The 27,433-nt window shown below is 38.5% G+C and overlaps 1 protein-coding gene across 1 annotated transcript in view; it reads right to left on the bottom strand.

The window, feature by feature from the left end:
• LOC136857765 (uncharacterized) overlaps positions 1–25,978 on the bottom strand; it is a 31,629-nt gene extending 5,651 nt beyond the window's left edge. Inside the window, exon 1 of the mRNA XM_067136672.2 lies at positions 25,697–25,978. Within this exon, the coding sequence (XP_066992773.2) occupies positions 25,697–25,919 (223 nt within the window). The 5' untranslated portion in view covers positions 25,920–25,978. The remainder of the gene's footprint in view (positions 1–25,696) is intronic.
• Positions 25,979–27,433: the final 1,455 nt, after the last annotated feature.

Below are 27,433 nucleotides of genomic sequence, written 5' to 3'. Positions count from 1 at the left end.
CACGTTAATTTATGAGGAAGTAAACCAACTTACATCGGACCTCATCAACTTAAAGTTTAATACTCGCAAGTCTCAGATAATATGGACTTTGAAACAATATAATTGTAACACGGTTTTTTAGATCATCAATATGTTTTTTAAAATTTGTTTTATGTGACGTAGATAAACTTATGTGTTTGCCAAATTTCCTAAAATGTATATCAGCTGATGATGACGCAAAATAAGGCGTTGAAACTAGTTCTGATAAAATATACAATGTAATTTCATCTAAACAACATTTTAATGTATTGAATAAGGTGATACAAATGTTAATAAATTGTAATCTTGGTTCAACACGGACGAATAATGTCCGACTCGTTGGCTGAATGGTCAGCGTACTGGCCTTCGGTTCAGAGGGTCCCGGGTTCGATTCCCGGCTGGGTCGGGGATTTTAACCTTCATTGGTTAATTCCAATGGCCCGGGGGCTGGGTGTTTGTGCAGTCCCCAACATCCCTGCAACTCACACACCACACATTACACTATCCTCCACCACAATAACACGCAGTTCCCTACGTATGGCAGATGCCGCCCACCCTCATCGGAGGGTCTGCCTTACAAGGGCTGCACTCGGCTAGAAATAGCCACACGAAATTATTATAATTATATACGGACGAATAATGAAATTTATTAACTGGAGAGAGAGAGCATTAATTTATTGCAATCTTCTTCTTCTTCTTCTTTATCTGTTTACACTCCAGGGTCGGTTTTCCCTCGGAACCAGCGAGGGATCCCACCTCTACCGCCTCAAGGACAGTGTCCTGGAGCTTCAGACTCTGGATCGGGGGATACAAATGGGGAGGATGACCAGTACCTCGCCCAGGCGGCCTCACCTGCGATGCTGAACAGGGGCCTTGAGGGGGATGGGAAGATTGGAAGGGATGGACAGGGAAGATCGAAGGAAGCGGCCGTAGCCCTAAATAAGGTACCATCCCGGCATTTGCCTGGAGGAGAAGTGGGAAACCACGGAAAACCACTTCCAGAATGGCTAAGGTGGGAATAGAACCTATCTCCGAGGCTGAGTGGACCCCGTTCCAGCCCTCGTACCACTTTTCAAATTTAGTGGCAGAGCCGGGAATCGAACCCGGGCCTCCGGGGGTGGCAGCCAATCACACTAACCACTACTCCACAGAGGCGGACATTTATTGTAATCATAATACAATGCATGCAGTTAGTTCGTTTTAATAATATACATTACTAGCAAATGTACCCGTCCTTCGCTACGGTATTCTGCATTGTATACGAATATTGAAGTAAATACTGTACATGCAGTAAATAAGATTGTTTTAAAATAGCATGTCTTTTAGCGTTATCCGAGAAACAGCATGGAGAGGTCCCCATACGTTGTTTCCAATGTAAACTGCTTGTTACGGATTTGTGATGATGACGACAGGTTCACGTGCCTACTGCCATTCGCAATCGAGTTGGGAAGTTTACATTATAATTGCAGGCCCCATTGTCTATTGTGCGGTCACAATCGATTTGGGGAGTTTTCGTTACAAATTGAGGAGTTTTTATTATACTGGCAGGAAAATTCCCTACAACCAGTCAAAATTGAGTTGTTCAGTTATCATTATAATGACAGGCCCCTTTTCCAACTGCCAGCCAGCTTACTGCCAGTCACACCAAGTTGGTGAGTTTCCATCAAAACAGCAGGCCAGTATGCCTAATGCCAGTCACATTTTAGATGGGCACATCTGTTTATAACTGCGGGAACGCTTGCCTACAGCCAAACACAATCGGGTAAGGGGAGTTTTGAACAAAACTGCATGCTCCCTTGCCTTCTGCAAGTCAAATCGAGAAGTGAATTATTCATTACAATGGTAGGCCTGCCTTATTAATGCCAGTTACACAGGAATTGGAGAAGGACCCCATTCCTACTGCCAGTCAAAGTCGGTGTGGGGAGTACAGATTACAATAGCAGACACACCCTTTCTCGATCGCTACAATTTTCGACATCAGTGAATATATATAGTTCGACATACGAAAGTATGTGCTTGTTTACAATATTGCAGACCTTCATTTACAGATTAACTGCTGCTAAACGGTACATCATATCGTGAAAGGATTGTACCACAAGACGCCGAATTTAGCGGCCTAAATTGTTGGTCTTATTATATCTCATCTATTCATGGGTCAGATTGAGTTAGAAACGTGGAATATGGTAACATTTGTGTAAGATTATTTCACATTGCATTGCTTTTCGGATAATCAAGTGACAGCTACATACATAGCATTTGGCTCATATATGGCTACTGGGTGGACCAATTTTCGTGTAGAGTTTGATGATTCTATCTTTCCTATAAGTGATGGAAGGTATGAATTTTGTATGTGAAAAGTCCAAATTTACTTAACAGCGAGAAATAGAGAAAAATCAAACGTAAAAGGAATAGAAATACGACAAAAAGTCGTAAGACCAAGGTTGTAGATCACTCCAAATTGAACGGGGATTGTGCCATCCGCTATGTGATAATACTTGCCGAAGGTTTGCACCATCATTAAAATTGCCTCCATATTTCGATATTCTTAGGGATAAAAAGGGAAAAATTTAAATATCTTGGAAGTTTTCCGTCCGTTACAGGCTAAAACGTATATTTTTGCCAAATTTCAATATCCTTCTTTGACTGGTAGATTATGCCGCAATCTGGGTTTTCGATGAGGGGTGTAAAAATTAGGACTTTCAAGGAACAAAACCAAAAAAATATGCAGATGGTCATTATTGCCCCTTAAACGTGTAGCTGTACGAAAATTTCGGCAAAATAGTCAATGTACAGGCACACAGTCTTTACGATTTTATTTAGATAGATAAAGAACCTGCTCCACGTACAACACCTTTTGGGCTATATCCGCTGGACTTAACCTGAAAAACGGACTGTGTATGATATCTCCCTTATTAATATTCCTGTCGAAAAAATGCACATGAAAAAAGTTTTAGAGATGGAATTCCATCACGTTTGGTCGATTTCCAGTCAGGTCTTGTACTGTATATATTGTGTAAGAGTGAAATCACCATTTCGGTTCCCTATAAACCGCCAGTCCATTCCGGGAACATGAAATGTTATTGACGATTAACACCTACCGTTGGACAGGTGGATGTTAATGTAAAGTTTGACTCAAATATCTTCAGTAGTTTTCAAGTTGTAAAAAATACGCTTTACACGCACCCGCTCTTGAGTTAAGTCCGGTGGGACTTGTACCGGAAAACGGTCCGTTAATGATGTCTCCCTTATTAATCCTTGTATTGAAATGAAGCACATGAGGAAAAAGGCTTAGAAATTAATTTCCATTAAGGCCGGTAAATTTACATTAAGTTTGGTTGTGTATATTTTGAGGGAATGCAAAATCACGGTTTCGGTTTCGTATAATCCCCCAGTCAATTGAGGGATTTAGAAACAATATTCGCCCTAAAACCTACCAAAGGATAGGTGGATTCTAAATATCAAGTTTGGTGGAAATATATCCAATAGTTTTCAAGTTATAGACAAACAGACAAACAAACAAACAGACGGACACAAAAACTGAATATATGCAGATGGTCATTATTACACCTGAAACGGATAACTGTACGGAAATTTCGCCAAAATTGTCAATGTACAGACACACTCTAGAAGTGCAGACCTTTATTTCGATAGTTACTGCTTTGAAACTGTACGACGTATCTACAAACGGACTTCACCATCAAACGCCCCTTTCAGTGCTCTACATCGCTGGTCCTATGACATCTTCTCGTATCTCCTATATTTATGGGTTAGATTGAGTTAGAGTCATTGAATGGGGTGAAATTTTGTACAGTTTTCACATACTACTTTATATTTTTGATACTCATGTGACAGCTAGAAACATAAAATTTGGCTATAACATGGCCAATTGTCATGTCAATGTGCGTGAAGAAAGTCACGATTCTACCTTTCCTATAAGTGTGCCAAATGATAACATATACGTGTAAAAGTACAAAATCAACTTGAAATCGAGAAATAAAGCTGTATTTAACATATTAGGGATAGAAATACGACAAAAATTCATAGGACAAAAGTTGTAGATCTCTCCAAAATAAACGCCATTTGCTTTCTGAATTGTGATACGACTTACTGATTAGCCACCAATTACCCCGAAACGAAGGTCTGCACCGTCGTTAAAAATGCATCCATATTTCGGAATTTTCCTGGGCCAAAAGTTATACATTTGCATAGCTTAGAATATTTCCTCAAAGAAAAGTGTGTCCAGCATTCGGGATTAGCACTTGCATACATACGTGGTAATTAAGGAAGAAAATAATAGAGTTTAGTAAATTCAAATTAATAGAAAATGGATTATAACTGAGGACATCCGGATGACGACAAATATGTAAATACCAAGTGAATGTATTGGAAAATCAAATGCTCCTCAATAAATTATGCCGGTGTGAGTTATGGATATAAGAAAGCGGTAATCGGAGAGAAATTTAGGCGCAGGGATTCTTAGGTAATTAGATAAGAAGATGAATATTTGTGTTATTACTTAAGCTATTCGAGGACGGTTATAACCTTACTGTACCGTACTATACGAATGTATGCTTGCATTACGTATTTACGCACTCCTATTGTATAATGCACGTTAGGTTCATTTTCGGTTACTCGTCGGCATAGGAAAATGAACACAACGGACTTTGTTCTGATGGGCTGCATATCCATATGTGGCTGGGAGGCGTGACCAGTCTTAAGGAGAATAATCGATAGGAAGAGCTTTGTGGTTTACAACCTTTTACCGGTGAAGTGACGATATGCATATCGAAACCTTCCCCGGGATGAGTATACTATAAATATGAAGTTTGGTTGAGATCTATCCAGCCGTTTCGACGTGATGGTGGAACAGACAAACAGACAAACAAACAAATAAACAGACACGAAAAGTAAAAACCACCGATTCGGTCTTGTGTTGACCTAAAACGGATAAATATTTGAAAATTTGGCAAAACAAATGGAATTACAGACAGCGGACCTCCTACAACTTTATTTATAAGATTAAAATAAAATTACAGCCTTATTACAACCTTAGCCTTCTGAGGAATTTCCTACGTCTTGGTCTGCTGCGCACGGCCTGAAATTGAACCCTACAAAGTCGCAAGTAATCCTTCTTGGCCACCAAAGTCAAATAACAAGTATAACTAAACGTCCGTTGCCAGGAGTAATCCTGCAGGATGTTCCAATTCCTTTTGTATCACAAGTGAAGAATCTCAGTGTTATCATGGACGAACGCATGACTTGGTCTGCACATGTCTTACATATCTGTCAAAACGTTTACTCAGCTTTACATTCTTTATATAAATATATATTTCCAATAAAGCTTAAAAAGAAATTAATTCAAGCCCTTGTAATGCCACATTTTGACTACTTTGATGTTGTTTTCAATGACGTCAGGCCGCAATTTTCCCTAAGGTTACAGCGCGCTCAAAATGTATATGTGAGATATATATGCAGTTTAAGAAAATATGACCACTTGTCACCATCTTTCCTAAAATTAGAGTGGTCGCGACTCCGTGTTCGTCGTAACCATCATACTTTGTCTCTTCTCCACCGAGTTCTTACTACATCTTCCGCATCCTACCTTTTTTCACGTTTCCATTACTTCTCAAATGCTCATGACAGACATACAAGGGCTCAAACATCCAACCTGCTCATCATCCCTCACTATCGAACTGCCGCATATAACAGCTCATTCTCGGTGTTTGCCGCTCGAGAATGGAATCGTTTACCGTAAGGCTCTATAAGATGGGTATGCTTAGCCGCCATTTTGGTTCATACATGCGCATTGGGCCATGTGATATAGTTTCTCCTACGAGCGCTCGCTTCGTCACATTGAACGTATTGCTTTAATCACCGCGTGCAGGGACAGAATAGTGCTATATTTGTGTGGATATTTATTACATAATGGTGGGTATAGTAGTAGTAGTAGTAGTAGTATCTCTACTGCGGAATACAGGTTGTTAAGATTCCCTTCTGGTCTGCTTTATTCCTCCACTGCCTCTGTTAAGGGCCCCATACACGCACAGACTTAGTCGGAGGTAAGTCTGTACAAACCACTCTCTTCAGACATGTCTCTGTATGTATGGCCGATAAGTCTGCCGACAAGAAGTCTGCAGGCAAGTCTCTGACATTCTGGCGCTGCTTGAATTCAGCCGGAGACTTTGCGAAGAAAGCGCTATCTCAGAGTTCCGGCAATAAATGTAAACGTGGTAACCTACAAATATGAAAACTGAAATAATTTTTTTGCGTGTCTTCTTCGTGCAGAGCGCTACATTATGTCCAAATAACAACTCATCGTCTATACCGACTATCTAATTAATTTCAATCCGTACGGTATATATTTTTCAACCATCTCAATCGCATAATCTTAAACAGAAAACAGCTGAGCGCGTCGTACTGAACTCGGTAAATAATCATTTAGTCTGAGCGTGTGTGGGCAACTGCATACTTCCGAACTACCTCCCGGTGGCAAGTCTGTGCAGGTAAGTATTTCAGAAATCTGCGCGTGTATGGGGCCCTTACACCTACTTCAACTGCTGACTTAAACCTGCACCCAGCTCATATTGACATAACTAGGCCTACTCCTCTTTAATTCAGTCACATTGATCATTCAATATTCAGTTCTGCCCCCAAAGTACGGCAACAGGACTTCAACATCCAAACACCACAATTACAATATTTGTCAAAACTAACTTCATATGACAAATAATTTGTTAAATGTTGGCGGTACCGTAGTACAAGAAATGGAAAACCAAGATATCTGGTAGGCCTATATGCAGACAGGTTTTGAACTATGAGCTTTCTGACTCAGGATCTGAAACATTCGTACTTTTTTTTTTACAAAATTTGGGTGGTCTGAAGAAATTCAATTGTGAAGTTATGAAATTAATTTTTAACTGTGAGGTCTTCTATAGGGACTATAAGCAGTATACAATGCAAAATGGTGCAAATCTTGTAACAGAGAAAATTTTTAATGATAAATGTACCAATACATGGTCGGCAACGTGCTGTAATTTAAACAAAAAATGTTAGGCACTTCTTCAAAATTCGATCCGATGCTGACTTTAACAAGAATGTACGGAAACGAGGTAAAATGCATGGGTATGCTTTGGAATAGATAAAAATGTAAACAGGGAATGGAATGTTATGGTTTTGTAAATAATGTAATAAAAGGAGACAGTGAATTTGTGAAGTATTACTTAAATGTCATATAGTTTTTAAATGTGCTGCCTGAGCAAGTTCACCAATGTTGTAATTCTTTGAAGTTTAATAAGGTGGGTCGTGTTGAAGAATAATAATACTTCTCCTCAAACCAGAGGAATCTCTGTGAAAAAATATATTGCTAACTTTGCCAAAGTCAAAATGTTCATTAATTGGGTCACTCCCCTTACAAGTCACTGGTAACTGATTATCATTGCAATAGATCAGGTTGGGAGAGAAGATTCAGCTATAGAAGTAGTTACACTATTCCTATTTTCTTCGCGAATGTAGTTTATAATAATATAACATTTGTTTCATGAAAAAATGAAATGGCGTACGGCTTTTAGTGCCGGGAGTGTCCGAGGACAAATTCGGCTCGCCAGATGCAGGTCTTTTTAATTTGACACCCGTAGGCGACCTGCGCGTCGTGATGAGGATGAAATGATGATGAAAAAAATACATACACCCAGCCCCCGTGCCAGCGAAATTAACCAATTATGGTTAAAATTCCAGACCCTGCCGGGAATCGAACCCGGGACCCCTGTGACCAAAGGTCAGCACGCTAACCATTTAGCCATGGAGCCGGACTGTTTCATGAATATTTGGTTGAACAAACTAAAATCCCCTGTTCTTTACATCAGCATAAGCAAATGAGATTCATAACACTCACCAAAAATTAAGTTCACTTTCTCATAGAATGTCTTTTTTAAAATACTGCTAAATAAGAGAAGGGACTATATTTTAGAAGACAGGAATAAACTTAAAGAATCCCAGATATTTGGGTGTGTTCGTCTTCGTACATCACATTTCAGCGTTATTTTTGTTCGAAGAATATTCTTATATTTCGACAACATTGAAAATAGCGCTGAATCCATTTCACGCAGGTATGAAATACCAACTGAGATCATATGGTATCAAAATATTATATCACAATTTATATATCTTCGACACTGACCGATTACCACGTCAAATACCGCGATTTAAGAATGACTGTAGCCTATATCAATACCACGGTGTCCCTAATTTCATTTGACGGTACCGCGGTGCAAAGCTTACGAACAAGCTATTCTAATTATCAGCAATAATATAATAATAATAAAACTGATTTATTATTAAGCTATTTTATCTAATATTTATCCAGTGAGAGTACATGCCTAGTTTATTTATTAAATGGTAAATTATCAACGGTCTTGCTTTTACAATCACCGTCTCGAGTGAAAATTACACAATAATGTACGAAATATACTAATATTTATGTTGAGTAACCGTTTGAGTAATGTAGAGAATGAGTATTTTTACAATATGTTACTTTAGCATTATTTTCTAGAGTGGAGAACAGTAAAAAGTAGGAATATACAAGGTTGGGGCGGTCAACTGCCTGACCAACGTAGCGCAGGAATGAACCATAATGGCGGGCGAGCATACCTAGTCTTTATAGAGCCCTAGTTTACCGGACGACGTCAGAGGAATACCAACTACAGTGTCATTTAAAAGAACGTTAAGAGGTACAACAGGATGCGAGTGACCTGTGAATTTCTGGCCTTTCAGTGATCGTGCTACTACAATATCATTACTAGCTATTATTATTATTATTATTATTATTATTATTATTATTATTATTATTATTATTATTATTATTATTATTATTATTATTGCTGTTGTATGTATGTCCTACTGTGGTGGAATTTTATTTCAGTTGTATTTTGATTGTGTTTTAATTGTGTCTTCTAGTATTAATTACGGTAGTATTACTTATGACTTTAATGTATACTAATTGGTTTAGTGTAAGAGAAGGCCCAATGGTCTTAACTACGCCATTAAAGACATTTATCTATCTATCTATCTATCTATGTTATAGAGTCCAGGATACCTCATCCTATATATTACTATTACACATGAACGGACGAAAACAATGAACAGAATCCCCCTGTCCCTCTGTCACGGATGACCACCAACTAAGGGAGAGAGCACCCGCCCATAGCAAACATCGCAATGACATGCCACTAGTATTGTTAGTTAAAAACCTACCAAACATATTTATACCACATCTACATCAAATCAAAATCAAAATAACTTTATCGTAAATGAGGTGTCTACCACGGTGGCAAATGATACACAAAAAATACATATTTATCAAGCACTAAATTTTAAATTAAAAATAATAGAATATACTTTCCTAAAATAGACTCTTATTCAGTTTACATTAACAATTTATCTATTGAACGCACAGCTCATCCTTAATAAATTTGTATTATTTACAAAATTCTACTCAGTTTGCATTAGCAAGTTTTCTTTCACACACACTGCTCATCCTCAATAACTTTATGTTATTTAAAAAATTCTGCTCATAATACCTTCTGTGCTTACACACACAATCAACTCATATACAATAAGATGAACTACTTCAAATAATACTATACAACTGCTATAAGATTTAAATTTACATTGCTTTCTTTTTAACCCATTTTGGTACCTAACATGCATAACGACCTGCTAAGTCTTAACAAGAGCCTCATTTGCCACCGCTTTTCAGAGTTCATGAAAGGCCTTCACTGCTACCGTAGCGGTCCCAGGGCCCTCGAAGTCCCCACTGCACTTCACTCTTACAGGCAGTCCCCTACTTCGGCTGTCCAATCTTCACAGACAAGGGGATGGAATTAATTTATTCACAAAGATTCTTTATTTACAATAACCTGCAAGGGCGAATGCCCTCTGTTTATTCTTTTCTTGAAAATCTGTACAGAATATGGAAAAGGATCAAACACTTCCCCAGGTAAACTGTTCCACTTCTTCACGCCCTTCCCAATGAATGAAAATTTACCCCAATCGTTCCTGCTAAAATCCCGTCTAACTTGTGGTCTGCCCTGCCGATATAATTATTTTCCAACTGAAGCCTCTCACGGATTTTCCCCCATGCTTTCCCTCCTGTATAGGCTCTATATGATCCTGCAAGTCTAGTTTTCTTTCTTCTCTTACTTAAAGCTTCCCACCCAAGTTTCTCTAACATTTCTGACACACTACATTTTCTCCTGAAATTCCCTGTTACAAACCTTGCTGCTTTTCTCTGTACACCATCTATTTCTTTCATTAGGTATTCCTGGTTAAGATCCCAAACACTGTTTGCATATTCCAATAGTGGACGAACCACACTTAAGTAACTTTTCTCTTTTAATTCTTTGTTGCATCCTTTAAGTTGCCTCATTACGACATATAACGATCTGTATGAATTCCAAACAATGTCATCAACATGACCCTTATAGTGCAAATTACTTTCAAATCTCAGAACTAAATATCTGCTCTTTCCACCTTTGGGACAATTACTTCGTCCAAAGTATATTTAAATTCAGTACATAAGGCCTGTTTGTAAATGTTTTGACAATTGATTTGCCTCCATTAATTTTCATATTATTCTCATCAACCCATCGTTCGATACTGTCAAAGTCACTTGGAAATTCTGCACTATCCCCTATGTTACTTATTTCCCTATAAACAATTATGTATCTGCATACAATCTTATTTTTAATGTCATAGTTCCATAAATCGTTTGCGAAGACCTGCCGATAGGCAGACCACCAATGATGATGATGATATTAAGAAAAGTAGAGGGTCGATTGTACGACCGTGTAGAATTCCATTCTAAACTTTCTCTTCCTGTGATGCATGATTTCCTACTTTGACTTTCTGAACCCTTGAATTTAGAAATGTTCTCATCCGACGTATAACCCTTATGTTCAATCCTATTCCCTCCAGATTCTTTAATAATATTCCATATACCACTCTGTCAAATGTTTTGGAAAGGTCTATGGCTAAGCAATCCAACTGGCCTCCCGAATCCAACTGATCTGATATGTCCTGCTGAAACCCTACCAGGTGTGCTTCACAAGAAAATTTCTTTATAAATTCACACTGGCTCCCCATGAACCAGTTTTTATCTTCACATACCCCTCTAACATACTTTGCTATTAAACTCTACAGTATTTTACAAGTTCTCAGGTTTCCTTTGATCACCCTTTCCTTTAAAAATTGGTATTATTATAGATTCCCTTCCATTCCTTAGTTATTTCACTATTATTTATGACATTGTCAAAGAGAAAATTTAAATAAGACACTATGTACACCCAATTGCCTTTATTATCTCTCCAGTGATTTGATCACTCCCTGCTGCTTTTCCTTGCTGAAGCAGTTGGATTTCTCTGAAAATATCCTCATTTATGAAGGAGAAACTTATTTTTTCCTTATGTGTTTCTCCTTCTCTATCTTCTGTTTTGGTTTCCAACTCCTGACAATCTTCTACAGAATCTATGAATTACCCACTAAATAGATTTGCTTTCTCATTACCTGTTAAAAAGTGTTCACCCCCTTCTTCCACCATTGTTGGAATTTAGTTTCCTTTTCCATTTTGATTCCTAATATATGAATAGAGCTTTTCCCATTTCCCTTTGTGGTCATTACCCTCACGAAGAATGTCATTCATGTAATTCTATTTTGCTTCCTTTTTCACTCTATTAAGTTCTCTTATTGGCTGTTTTCTAGTTTCTCTATTCTCCCTACCAGCTTTGATTTTCCTATTTACTATTTTACATTTTATATTTTATTATTTCCCTTGTATATTAAACAGTGTCTGAGGTCATTTTACTTTTCTTAATAGGTAAAAATCTCTTCTCTTTTAACCAAATGATTCCTCTAAGTGTATCCAAATTACTCCCTTACTTATCCAACAACTGAATTGTGATTTAAGGAAAGTCCCAAATTCTTCAACTTTAGTTTTTCTGTACAATTTTTTGTCTTGTGTGACCCTCTTATTAAACGTTTTTGGCACGAGTCCTACATTCATTATTACAGCCTTATGGTCACCTATCCCTTCAATTATCTCGGTATTATTAACAATTTCCCGTGGTTTAACCAAGAATACACGTAGTAAGTTATTGAAACAAGTTAGTGCTTGTACTACTTGAGTAAATCGACCCTCCCAAATTAAGTCATTTGACAGTTTCTGTTCATGGTTCAGCTGCATTCCATTCAACTTCAGGCAAGTTTAGATCTCTCCAATTGTTACCATATCATTATTATTGTTTTTATGAGTATAACCTATTAGTTTCTCAAATATTTCCATGTCTCTTTCCTCTCTTCCAGGTCTATTTGTTCACATAATTCCCTTCTGATACATATTATCACCAAACAATTTTATCCCTAATATTTCATCCCTTTCATCAGTAAACCATTCATGTGAGCAGTAAGTTTCCTTCACCAGAATAAATACCCCTCCCATTTTAACCCCGTAGTCTCTGTGACAGATTGTATACCCTTCTGGAAATACTTCTCTATTACCCACCCCTTCTCTCAACCATGGTTCCACTCCTATCACCATTTCAATCTCATAAGAATCCGTCAATGTACCGAATTTTAATTGCTTATTTACTACACTTCAACAGTTTACCAGGAGTGATCTAACATCCCCTTCTTCCCATTCCAATAATTTTCTATAATCAAGATTCTGTTATTCTGCTACATTCGAATTTTCTTTATTATCCAAATGATCATCAAGATAATATAAATTAGTTCCTTTACTATTGTTGCACTTATGGGTTCGGGCTCTTTGATGCATTTCCTTGAGTTTGTTAATTGATAAATAATTACCTACATCCTTGGATGTTTTTACCTTTTCCCTAAAAAAATACCTGTGGGTTATCTTTAAATTTGATCACTCATCGATCTAAAAACGTTGGTTTTCCCCGGCATATTCAAATTCTTAATCAACTTTCCTAACCTGTCACACACCTGATTTTCCCCCTGCCTGTTCATGTGAAGACCATGCCTTGTAAAATGATCCCTAGGTAACAGCTCACTTTCTAAATTAATTTCTATTCTTTCCATGTTTACGATTTCAGATGAATTAACTAATCCTCTCTCAATAACAGGATTTAAGTTTCTATTTAACGTATAAGGGATAGAAATACGACCAAAAGTCATAGGAACATAGTTATAGATCTCTTCAAAAATGAAAGGCGATTGTGCTTTCTGATTTGTGATACGACTTACCGATTAGCCACCAATTATCCCGAAACAAGGGTCTGCATCGCGTTAAAAACGCATCCATATTTCGATATTTTCCGGGACCAAAAGTTGCATTTGCATAGCTTGGAATATTTCCCCAAAGAAAAGAGTGTCCAGCTTTTGGGATTAGCACTCGCATACATACGGAGTAATTAAGGAAGCAAATAATACATCTAAGAAAGCTGACATTAATAGAAATGGATTATAACTGAGGATAGCCGGATGACGACAAATATGTAAATACCAAGTGAATGTATAGGAAAATCAAATGCCCCTCAATAAATTATGCTGGTGTGAGTTATGGATGTAAGAAAGTGGTAACAGAGGAGAAATTTAGGCGCAGTGATTCTTAAGTAAACAGATAAGAAGATCAGTAATGGTGTTATTACTTGAGCTATTGGAGGACGGTTATAACCTCCAACCATATTCCGCCAATATCCCGCAGAATGGCCGATTGACGCCTCTCTTGCCTTCTACCCAAGGAACATCCACGAATTTAAAGGTATGATGAAGAAAATGGCAATACGTTACTTCCCTGCTGGCATGCAGTCAGAGACTTGCCATGGTAATCTGTAGGTTCGTTGTCGGTCTGTCGGTCACTCAGTGCAGAGCATGATACCTGCAGAAAATAGTAAATTTCTCCGTCATTTGAAGAGTAAGGTAAATTATGAACATAACGATAGTTGTTCATAATAAAGATGCGTTTCACATACGGTCCACGGAGTTTACAGAAAATCACTAGTATAAGAGAAAATGGAGGAAAACCGTCCTGGTTCTGGTTCTGATTTTCCTATAAACCACCCGTGTATTCAAAGATTTTAATATGATATGCATATCAAAACCTTCCTCGGGATGAATATAATCTAAATATGAAGTTTAGTTGAGATCTATTCAGCCGTTTCGCCGTGATGGTGGAACAAACAGACAGAGAGACACGGAAAATAAAAACTACCGATTCGGTCTTGAGTTGACCTACAACGGATAAATATCTCAAAAATTGGTAAAACAAACGAAATTACAGACAGCGGACCCCCTACAACTTTATTTATATAGATATATTTTTAAAATTTTATATTTCTCCTGTTGTAGCCCTACAGCTATCCCCGATCAGGAAAACTTTATTTTTGTTTACACATACCGTACAAATGATGCACAGTGCATCGGTGCCACTCGGATCGGCTCGGACCAACGCTTCGTCTCTGGGCGAATCGGCTATGCTCGGCTCAACTCGGCACGGATTTGAAGCGCTACGGAGCAAGTGAGGAAGAGGGAGAGAGGCGTGGGGAAAGAGAGAAACAGCGCTATTGCTCCAAATCGTGGCGTGGGGGTCTGCACTCTGGTCAACCAAGCGAAGTCGTCTTTTGCACCCTAAGAGGCCCTGTTTAGACTAAAGGAACTGGGAGTTACAACAACAATTACAACAGCTTACACAAATAGTAGGCAGCTACGTAAGCTGGTCGCTGATGTCATAGCAAGGCATTGGGGTGTTGCATTTTAAAGAATTTTTATAAATTAACCACTTTACGTCAGCTAATATCCACCTTACGATTGGACAACCCTATTGAAACTGAATATGAAGTAGCCTACACTAACCGTCCTGGACATCTCGCTAATGGTAATGGAATGAACGGGACGCCCCTTCGTAGAAGATGTGCAAAGGAGAAAGAAACTCCAAGTCATGTATTCGGATCCAGTCAGTTAAATTCATTTCTTATCAATCCGTGACATCTAATTAAACGTATACTTCCCAAGTTGTTGAAGGATAACGGATTTGACACCTACCAAGATGTCCATGCATTAGATGAAAGAAAGCAAATCGATTTGTAGATATTGTAACGACGAACAGCATTATAATACTGTATTCTCTACCCGGCGATACGCTATGAAAGAAACACAATCGATCAAACTGAAAGCTGCATTCCTTTCTTGAAGGAGAAATATCGTGGAGGATACCGCAACAGAGACTTCGACGTTAATGCCTTGTGTTCGGTGCGAGGGGAACGATTTTAGATTGTTAGCAACGTACTTTTTAGTTTAGGGTTGAGGGATAGATATGAAAAAACCTTTACTCTTTAGTAGAAAATATTGTTGCTTAGTCTGTAGCGATTATTTAACATCATATTTAGGTAAACAATTAACAAATGTTGTCATTATACATGATGGCTTTTGTAAGATCCGCCTCCGGCATCTTGTAGAGAAACAACTTATGTTATTGATTTGATGTTCCATGAATTATTATACAATTTTCGGAGGCGCCAAGTTGCTGGAATTTTTTATGTGCCACTAAATCTGTCGGCAGAATACTAGCATATCTATCCACCTTCAAATACCACCCGATTGAGATGGGGTTGAATCCGCCAACTTGGATTAGGTCCAATTGGTCGAAAAAATTTTCCATCAGAATTTTGGCCGACAGAGTAGGAGAGACGGTGATATACAATTTCTAATCGGGGCCGATGACCTAGTTGTCAGGCCCCTTTAAACAATAACAATCATCATCATCATCATCATCATCATCATCATCATCATCATCATCATCATCATAATCATCATCATCATCATCATCAACAATTTCTAATAAGTTACTAGATTGCGTGCCAATTCCAAACCTCTGCAGAGTATTCATATGGAGCGAGGGAATATGTCGCTACTGATGTTGATTCGTCCTCGGATGGTGATGTTAAGCCTTGAGCCGGCCCCTTAGTCCTATTCGACCGGCGTAGGCTCGGCACCGGGTTTCAACCTCTTCCTTCCTACTATTATAATTATCACGTCATGTATTTTATCTCATTAAGTCCTCTGATGAGGTTAACGCCAGAAAAGGCATCCGGTCGTAAAATCTCGCTACAAAGATTCGCCACCGTAGTGAAACGGGACAAGGGTTGGACACACACAAACTTTGTTATTAGCTTGGATTACGTAAACAAAATACGAAAGTAAAATTCATTCGATTTTTGGCTGTCCACTTGTTTGTTTATTTGTTACGATATCATGGGAAGACAACTTTACAGGATTTCTCTAAACTTGTTATTTTAGTCCAGAAGTAGCTGAGTTGTGTGCTAGGCTACATATGATTTCGTTAGTGCACAGTCGCATAGCAATATTAAGGCTAGAAAATGTCAAATTCCTCCTTTAATATTTGCTGTATCGAAAATCCGTACAAAGGGAAAGTTGTGCAACGTGTAAGTTGCGATGTTTTATGTTTTACCCTGTATTGCCGTGCGGAGAAAATAATTGAGATATTCGCTATTTTTATCAATAAGGTGAGCTATAGTGTTCGAAGTCCCTAAAACTAATCAACAGTGACCTTACGCTGACTACTGTTTACTGACGTGCACTCAGTCTTTTGTCTTGCCTCTCAACTACGGTAGATGGCATAGCTGTTGAAGAGATTATGAAGATACCGTTTCTTCCAATCGTGCAAACACTAACCATTCAATTACAGGAAAAACAGTCGGCTTCTTGACATATTAGCCGAAGTGGGGTGAACTTCAGACTGATATGAAAGTCTAAAATCCACAGTAGAACTAGAAATTGAACTCAATTCTGAGTACTTCAGATGTATAATCGGTAGTAGAATGGGTGTTTTGTCTGGTCCGCAGTAGAAACTTTCGTTGGGTTTCGGGTGACCAACCGTCTCGCATTTTTCGGGACGTTCGGCTTTTTAACGTATTTGTAAATGTCCCGCTCGGGACGTCATTTGTTTTTCAATTGACTCGTTTTCTATCTGAACGAACTTCCGTGTTATTTTCATCGGCACGAATGGTCACAATACTACAGAGACTATAGAGCCGCTGTGCATAATACGGAACTGTCCTGTCATCGCCTGATCTCTGAAAGTGCAAAGAAGGAGATTATGTTTGGAGAAGCGTTCCAGATGTACTGAATAACAAAGATATTTTTGCTTGTGCAAGGTGTCGATAATAAAGTTTCAAGGAAGATACATTATGCAATAGTTTTAATTATGTTGAGGTTAGTAGTTTTATCTAGAGGTTGAAATTTAGAACAAGTGCTGTTAGAAAGAATTTCATGTAACTGATAAGTGCCACAAATATGTATGTTTATTCTATTTCCAATTGTTTAAAAAACTTGTGAATACATTTATGCTGTGAAATGTTCAATATTTGTTTTATTATTTCAGAATGTCTTGACTTGTGAGTGTTTTCATTTAGATGAGGGGTCTTCAACCCACAGACTGAAAAATAAATTGTACAATGAAGATGAGTGAAATGTAATTTTCTATGATTTTACTTCAGTAAGAGTGATCTTGGTAAAAAAAATAGAGGGAACTGTCAATACAATGCTTTTGAAATGTAAAAATTCTTGTCGTTTTAAAATTGCGACTAAAAATGTAACTGCCCTATAAAATAAAATTTTGTCTGTCTTGTCCCTCATTCCTTCCTTCAACATTTGGTCACCCCAATTGTGATGCAAGACAAAGCTACACGCTACGACGGAAACTTCTGGAAGTTGCCGAATGTTGCAGGGGCTGAAGACTGACGGAGAACTTGATTTGCTGATATGTCGCGTGAGGGATCTGCACATTGCTTAGGGTACAAACAGCTCTAGCGCGTAAACATTATATATTCGAATATAAATCAATGTACCAGCCATGTTATGCGAATGACGTACTTATTTCTTCAAGGAGATGCCGTGAAAGTCGCTGGTAAGAGCCCAATTAAGGCATGGTTCCGGTGTATAGGACCCTCCAGGATTACTTCATCGAGAACTTGGCAAGATCCAAAGGAAGACATCAGGAATTATTCTGGATGATTTCCGACAAGTTACGAAAATGTTTCAAATTTCGGGCTGGGATAACTTGGGAGTAAAGATATTCGAGCTGCTCGATTAATCAGTATGTTTAGAGTTGTCACTGGAAAGGTGACGTGGAATTACATTAGTAGACTAATGCGCCTGGATTGAGTTTCTAAAAGTAGGAAGGATCATAATATGAAGATAAAGTCGAAACTGAAGAGGAAAAATTGTAACAAATACTCATTTTTTAGGAAGAGGAATTGAGGATTGGAATAATATTTACTAAGGGAGATGTTCGGTACATTTCTGATTTCCAAATTCTTTGAAATAATTTTAGAAACGATTAGGTAAACAAATGATAGGAAAACTGCCACCAGGACGGTAGTCTTATAGTGAACTACAATGCGTTATGATTTATGCAGAGCAGTATTCTGACAGACAATATCCAGATCACAGTATGCTCCGAAAAGTAGAGAAGGGAATACACCAACATCATACGTTTGATGTGGCCATTCATCCGTTGAAGACATGACAAAAGGATCCGGAAGAAGTGAATATGATGAGAAAGGCTGTCAGCGCAGAAACTCATACCAGTACTAGAGTTGTTGCGCAAGCCTGGGAATACATTATGTTAAAGTGCATAGAATTATTAAATTATTGATATGCACTGACACTTGTTTAAACTGCTCACAACTCAGAGCCTACTAAGGCTTTCTGTGAGTGCATTACTGAACGAACGTGTTTCACACGTTGTTACTTAAATGTCGTAACAAGTACTGATGTGGTGACTCGTGTTGTTTTGTTTCATCAGGTTAAACTTGGTGAGGTACGCAATGATACTTTTTAAAGAAATACTAGAAACTCGTGCTGCTTTGCAGCATTAGTAATAAATAGGTCAGATAACTCGTCTTGATATGCGTGTCGCAGTCAGATTGTTTTGTCTAATTGGTTTTATGAACGCTTAATGAGAAGCGCCTTATGATAAGGTGCAGTTCATAGAATTCAGCCATTCCAACGTAATTATACCACCTGTATGGTAAAAATCTATCCATTTATTCGCTTTTTTATCCTGAAGTTCTTGATGTTAAGCATGGTACTGTGTCGTAAGTTAGAAGGCAATTGTATTTTTAATCGCATTTCTTCTATATAGAACGGTTGTCTTGAGAGCTCATAGGTTAGTCTTGAAGGAGCGTATTTTTCCACCCTTTCTAGTGTAGCTAGGTTATCTTTCGATTGGTATTCCAAGATTTTGTCTAAGGCGTATGTCATGATGGGAACTGTTTGTACGTAGACTTTTTCCCCTTAACAGTATGTACGTTAATAGGAACGCTCTACCATCTGTTGAATATATTTGGAAGCTAGGAAAGGTTAGAGAATCAAAGAGTACATAGCAGAGAATAGTAATCTTCCGTGACCAGAGGAAATGTATACTCTCTAGCCTGACAGGTAGTAATCAAACATGGCTGCACGCAGTGACATTGCTAAGGATGAAAATCATATACACCAGAATATTAATGAAAGTTTTATTTGTTTAGCAACCTGCTAAGTAAAAAAATGTATTGCGGGTTAGGGCAAGCCTTCGTCTGAAATTATTGGAGTGATCATTAAATGACTTGATTTTATGATTACTCAAACTTCTCTGAACTTAGATACTTATCAGGTCTCACAGTTCACTGGCAGGTAATTCCGGAGAGAATAAAACAAAAATGAAGCAGATTGGTCCTGTAGAACGGACGGACGGATTTGTCAAAGCTGTTTTTAGTAAATGATTTTTAATATATGAATTGTCCGTGCAGACATTGAGTGTTCGTGTATTCGGTAGCGGTGGATGTATTAAACCGTCACAATGAGCACCGCTATTCTGATGACAATTCTCATTGCCGTAAGAAATTCCGCATCCAAGGTCGTTTCACCGTTTATGTTTGGATGATCATGTCATCGGCTGCATAGTCGGGAATCTCAATACTGAAACGTATTCAGTTTTTGGACAATGCATTGGAGTATCTGCAAGATGACGAGCCGTTGGCAACGCGTCAGGTTATTCAACAGGAAGGTCATCCGGCACACCGCCTTTTAGGGCTTTCGGGTTCTCAACAGAAAATATCCTGGGTAACAGACTTTTTGGCGTAGCATGCTGTATGAGTGACCTCCAAGGTTGCTTTATTTAATGACCATGGGATTTTTGTGGGGCTATTTGTGCTATCAAATATATGCAACATGGTCTGCAAACAGGTATGACGTTGAGAAGAGTAACACTGTGTGTGTAACAGGAGGGAGCTATCCGGAACATTTGTGATGAAACATGCAACAATATTTCCACATATTGAGATTTTCCTTTCACTTTCCTGTTCATACAAATGTGCCTGCCAGCTATGGCAACCTAGCATACTGAATATTTTGCGCCTGCCAGGTGCGGCAACTCAATATGACGCGGAGTATGTATCCGAAGCATGTCCAAGTGGGACGTGAACTTTTGAGCCATAAACTCTTACAATATAAATATAGCATGTAGATATAGGGTTATTTTCCTGTTCGATATCAGGTGTACCTCTGTCTGTCTGTCTGTCTGACGATGATACTTGTTATTTTAAGGAGCCTAAAATCTAGGTCATCGGCTCGTGTACGCTGTTAAGCACGGAATGGGTAACTAAGCTCTTTGTTTCTTCACTATTCAATTAATCTCATTTCATTGACAAGTATGATAATATATAAGGTCACAAGGTTTATGTGCAAGATAACAGTTGTAAGAAGTGCTTGCTGAGTGAAGAGTCATCTATAACAGTATGTTAATGAGCTAATGATTCAAAGTTCAATCGGAATTGATAAGTTGCTTTGTAAACATTACTGGTTCAAGCACGTGCACGTCAAGTCGCCTCATCTTAGTATTTTGTCATTGTCGTGATTTACATAGGATCTCAAAAGCGATCTAAAGTACATTTGTGGATGTATTTCGGGAAACAACGCCCATCTAAATCTGTATATATACAAAATAAAAGTTTTGTCTGTACATTGGTCAGAATTTAAAAAGGATGGTATTTCTGCTCTCACATACGGTATACATGCAACACCAACGTATTGTCAACAACCTTTCATTCTTTTCCTCAAAGTGATCACATATTTTTCACAATGTTTACCTAAGAATTTTTAACATATCTGTTTCCCTCATCCTGAATGGTTATTAATCATCTAGTTGATTTATATGTCAAATATAACTTTTCCTATGTATTCAGAGTTCTCTCATACATACATACATACATACATACATACATACATACATACATACATACATACATACATACATACATACATACATATTCATTATAGACTGTTATGCCTTTCAGCGTTCAGTCACCAAGCCACTGTGAATTTACTACACGCCACCACAATCCTCTATTTTTAACTAGCCCTGTGGCCTTGTTTAGTTCCATACCTGTTATCTTTAAAGCATTCGAAACTGAGTTCAACCATCCTTGTCTTGGTCTCCCTCTACTTCTCTTACCCTCCATGGCTGAGTCTATTATTCTCCTGAGTAATCTGTCCTCTGTTTGTCTCACATGAGCCCACGACTCTTCAGTGGTACAGCTTCAGCGATGGAGTTAATTTCTAATTTAGTCTTTATCTCCTCATTCCCAATACTCTCTTGCCATTGTTCCCACCAGTTTGTACCGGTATAAAGGTAATTTCGTGCGGGAGCTGACTACTGTTGATTGTAACTGCGAGCTCATTACATCTCACTTACCAGTCTACCACCCTGGGAGAATACACATCCCAAATGCTTGAAATGATCTAGGTATTACAGCTTTGTATTACCAACTTGACATTCAATTCTCTTAGGTTTTCCCCTATTGGTGGGGGCGGTAGAATAACAGCCACGGTATCCCATGCCTGTCGTAAGAGGCGACTATTAGGGGCCCCAAAGGCTCTGAACTTTGGAGTGTGGGTTGGTGACCACGGGGCCCTTAGTTGAGTCCTGGCGTTGCTCCACTTACTTGTACCGGGTTCCTCACTTTCATCTATCCCGTACGACCTTCCTTCGTCAAGTTCTGTTCTTTTCAGACCCCGATGGTATTAGAGAACTCGAGGCCTAGGGAGTTTTTCGTTTTCACGACCTTCATGACCCTTACCTTTCTTTGTTCGATACCTTCATTTTTCTAAGTGTCGGATCCCTTCCGTTTCCTTCTCTCTGATTAGTGTTACATAGAGGATGGTTGCCCAGTTGTACTTCTTCTTAAAACAAAAATCACCACCACTATTCTCTTAGGTTCTTTGCTTACTGATATAACTTTCGTCTTGTAAAGGCTAATTTTCATATCATACTAATTGCATCTAGTTTCAGGTTCCAATATATTAGGTCTAGACTGCATTATTTCAGCATCAATAATTAGCTTGCACTTTTTGTCATTTATTACAAATTTCCACATAGTGAAGAATTTTCTGATCATATAAAACCGATCCATCGCTTTTATAATATTAAAATATATCCCACTGTGATTTCGTTTCTGAGTGAAATATCTTAAATTTATGGTTCTTGAGATACAATGGTAAGTAAGTAAGTAAGTAAGTAAGTAAGTAAGTAAGTAAGTAAGTAAGTAAGTAAGTAAGTAAGTAAGTAAGTAAGTAAGTAAGTAAGTGAGAGGTATTTTGAACTTAAATGCAAACGAAGACCTTCAATGTGATAAGGCACATACTAAAACCACTCTGATATTTTACAGAGATTATCTTTACATAGTAACTTACATTACAAGCCGGGGGAAAAATGTGTTCGTAAGTAAGGTTTGTTTAGTACCGTATGATCTGGCTGGAGATCTTAATTTTATTTGTTCAACGTCCATTCTGACTTTTAACAGCATCTGTCAGCTGTTGCTATAGGCCTACATAATAGTCAGAAAAACAAGATTTAAGGTCGCCTGCCGAGAATACCTGCCGAGGACAGCTGACTGAATGGCTGAAGTATTAATGTGTGCGTGCTCGTGGATTAGTTAGATAGTTTTAAGAGTTTTTAGTATTAATTATTTTTAATTGTTCATTTAGTAATTTATTTAAACTAATTCTTAATACTATTAATTTGTTTAGTTTTGACTACTGTATTTTAATTCTTTCAGCATTTTATTTTAGATTTTAATTAAAATGTGGTTAAGAGTAAGGTAGTGAGGTAGTGAGGTGTCTTCGAGCCTTAACTTCGCCACTGAAAAAGGCGCTAATACATTATACAGCACCCTCTCCAGCTCCTTGACCGAATTATCAGCGCACTGATCTTCAGTTCAAAGGGCACCGGGTTCCATTCCCGAACGGCATGAGGATTTTAACTATCCATGGTGATATCTTCTGGCTCTGGAACTGATTTTTATGTTCGTCTTAGGGCACTTCTCTTGATCTACATACAACATACCACAACGCCTATCAGTACAGAAGCACGCAGTAACGAATACATATCTCCTTATAGGGTTAGTGTGAGGAAGGCATCTGAACGTAAAACTTGGCCCAATCCATATCAGGCGCTGACCAGAATAAATGGAAAAAGTCCAGGAAGAAGAAGAAGAAGAAGAAGACCAGTACCTTATGTATAGAAACTATCATAGGCCTAAAGAATATGTGATTTTATTCATAATATGATTGCGTTCTAGAGAGATGGAGGACCTGGGGTTCCGTCAGTCTTCTTCAGAAAGGAGTACCAGATTAATTTCTGAGGGTGCAGGTGTCTGCGAATAAGGCTAACCAACACTATCACATTGCGTTTACGGAGAATCAAAAAGCCTTCTACGGCTCTAGGAGCCGTCGTGGTCTGGCGGATATTGCTTTGCTTTACGTTATAACATCGGTTAGAACTATTTACGACATCGACTTCCTTATGTTCGAACCAGTTGGACTATCCATTTCTTCCGTGCTCCATAACCACTAGCACTAACAGATCCTTGGGGCTATATATAATTCATGACATCAAGTACTGAGTTTGATTTATATTCACCGAAGTTCGCTAACGAAAACTCCGTAATTTAGGGAATGATGGGATGACATTTATATATCGTATTTACGAAACACATCTGTAAGGAGCCAGCAAATACGTCGAATCATCGAATGGAGCTAAAACAATATCAGTGGGACGTATGGAGCGAATGTGGTATGTAGCTCATAATGCGGCAGCAGACAGGAAGGGATTAGATATGTTAGGAATTCGGCCACAGGGTGGAGAGGAAGAAGTAGATTATAAATTCATGAAGTGTGCCAAAAGAGACAGGAAAAAAGGATGAGGCGTACAAGTTCGGTGAGGCGCTCAGGGATAAATTTGTCAGAATTAACAGCAAGATAGTGAGGTCGTGTTTAGTTAAAATGTGACTGAATTCAAAGCTAATGACATTCAACAGCATCATTCAGTCCGTGGATGAGCAGTGACTAATATTTGTGGTATGTTCAGTTGTCTAGATCATATTCAGACGAAGAATATGCTCAATCACATTTAGCTACAGATTTTGTAATGGAAATGACATGCTGCTGGACAGGATTATCGTTAATGGTATCCTCAACACATGATCCATCATTACGGCGGGGGGATATCAGTTAGAGATTTTTAAATGCCACAGCTGGATATCTTTGGTTTCTGGTAGGGTTAAGAACTACTGTATGGCAAAATATCGACCCCTTCCACCTAGTGCCGATAAATACCGAACTGTGGCAGTCATAACGGACGTTAAAGTATACAATAATAATAATAATAATAATAATAATAATAATAATAATAATAATAATAATAATAATAATATTATGCACAGCCGGTCCCGCGGTGTAGGGCTAGCGTGCCTGTTTCTTACCCGGAGGCCCCGGGGTCCATTTCCGGCCAAGTCAGTGATTTTTACCTTATCTGAGGGCTGATTCGAGGTCCACTCAGCCTACGTGATTTCAATTGAGGAGCTATCTGACGGTGAGATGGTGGCCCCGGTCTAGGAACCCAAAATTAACGGCCGAGAGGATTCGTCGTACTAACCACACGACACCTCATAATCTGTAGGCCTTCGGGCTGAACAGCGGTCGCTTGGTAGGCCATGGCCCATCGGGGCTGTTGCGCCATAGGTTTGGTTTGATTTATTTTTATGCACAACTTACATACTATTTATGTGTTAACTGATATGTACACAATTTATAAAAGCCAGGCTGAGTGCCTCAGACGGTTGAGGCACTGGCCTTCCTACCCCAAAATGGCAGGTTCGATCCTGACTCAGACCGGTGGTATTTGGAGGTGCTCCAATACGTCAGCCCCGTGTCGGTAGACTTACGGGCCCGTAAAAGAACTCCTGCAGGACTAAATTCTGGCACCTCGGCGTCTCCGAAATCCGTAAAAGTAGTTAGTGGGACGTTAAGTCAATAACATTATTATTATTATTATTATTATTATTATTATTATTATTATTATTATTATTATTATTATTATTATTAAAATTTATAAATTTAGTTATATCTTGCTAATTGAGCTCATAAAGTCTTTGTGATACCAAGTTTTGATGGAAAGAAGAATTGCACTTATTTTTGAGAAACTTCAAAATATTATAAATTCAGTACTGAATACCATTACCCAGGAAGAATAAGATTTATCTCTTAGGATCTCACAAGCAACGTCATAGAAGAGATTTCAGTTTGAGACCTTCTCGGTACTCACCCCTCATAACTTCTGGCACGGTCTGTACAATAATGCGATCCTCCTGGATATCTGTGAGACAGAGTTCTGGAGGGATGCATGTCACCTCAGCATCACCTTCAATGACTTCCGTCCTGTCGTTGTAGGTAATAAACGTTGGGCGTTTGAAGTCTACCTGTATGACGATATTCGCCCTCACAGCTATGAATGCTGTGGCTGTCAGAAACAGGACGACACGCTCCATGGTCTTCGAAACAATGCAGCAGTGCACTCCACGAGGCGCTATTCACCATCTGGGATCATCGATATAGCAAACTAACCTCTAGGTCACCGATCGGCATACTCAGCAAATTTGTCTCATCACATTTCCTGCAATCGAAAGTACTAACCGCTTGCATTGCTGAAGACGAGATAATGCTATGAGTGATTGGGGAACTAGGTGGAAACTAGCCGCATGCCATAAAACCATTCTCAGAAAGGAGAAAATTGTATGCCTTTTACGAAAAATGTGGCGTGGAGTTTAAATAATTTAAATTTGTTGTAAAAATGACGAAATTACACACAATCAGGTAATATTGGCTACAATATAATTACACACTTCGCATTCATTATCCGTTTTAATAAAAAGAATCGGCCTCTGTGGTGTAGTGATTAGTGTGCTATGCTGCCACCCCCGGATATATGTTGCTTTTCGCGAGGAGACCGCGGGGCTCCTTAAAAGGCACAGCGAAAAACGCTCCAGCGAAAAAGATTCATATCCTTAGAGGAATGAGATGAAGAAAAGGGAATGAACATGAAATATTACACACTTAGGGACTTTGCAGCCTAATGCCATCGGGGTGAGATGACAAGAATAGTTGTTCGAGGGAAGTCTAATAGGAAAGATGAAAGTGAAGGTTGATTTTGAGACCCATAGCACCCACTCCACGCTCAAAATTTGTGAGAACCTGGCGGTTTGGTTCTTGATTACGTTTTCCTTAAAATCGTGTGCAAATACTGTATAAGACTCAGGGCATATGTTGAGAGAAAAGAGAATGATAGGCTAATTATTCACACACACATTGATAATATAATGACACTACCATCCATGGTGGGCCGATGACCTTCGATGTTAGGCCCCTTAAAACAACAAGCATCATCATCATCATCATCATCATGGTAAATGAGAACATAAGTCAATTGCGACAATTCGTAGATGTTACAAGAAGTATTTAAAGGCGCTAAAATCTATGAAGCTTGATACAGATAGCTGGGATGCAATCTATATATATAAAATAACTTGTCCTGACTGACTGACTGACTGACTGACTCACTGACGGATTCATCATCGCCGAACCAAAACTGCTGGACATAAAGAAATGAAATTTTGGAGATAAATTCATATTAACATGTAGGTGCTCGCTAAGGAAGGATTTTTGGAGATTCCGTCGCTGAGGGGGCGAAAAGGGGGGATGAATTCTGAAAATGAGGATATCTATATCTCAAAAACTTAAAAGTTTACAGACGTAAAAGTTAGTGTTTGGAATCTCCTTTAAAAATAAAGAAACATGTACTTTTTTGTTTTCGGAAATTCCCATTAAGGGGGTGAAAACGGGGAGGGAAAGGGGTTAAACATCTTTTATGAGGAGACTTATAACTCAAAAACTGAAGATGTTACAGACATGAAAATTGAAATTTGCAATCTCCTTTGAAAATAAAGAAACATGTACTTTTGTGTTTTTGGATAATCCGATGAATAGGGGGTGAACAGGAGTGACA

The sequence above is a fragment of the Anabrus simplex genome, chromosome 1, assembly GCF_040414725.1.
Source record: "Anabrus simplex isolate iqAnaSimp1 chromosome 1, ASM4041472v1, whole genome shotgun sequence".
Classification (NCBI taxonomy): Eukaryota; Metazoa; Arthropoda; class Insecta; order Orthoptera; family Tettigoniidae; genus Anabrus; species Anabrus simplex.
The sequence above is the reverse complement of the archived record's forward strand: the minus strand, read 5'-3'. Positions and strand labels throughout refer to the sequence as shown.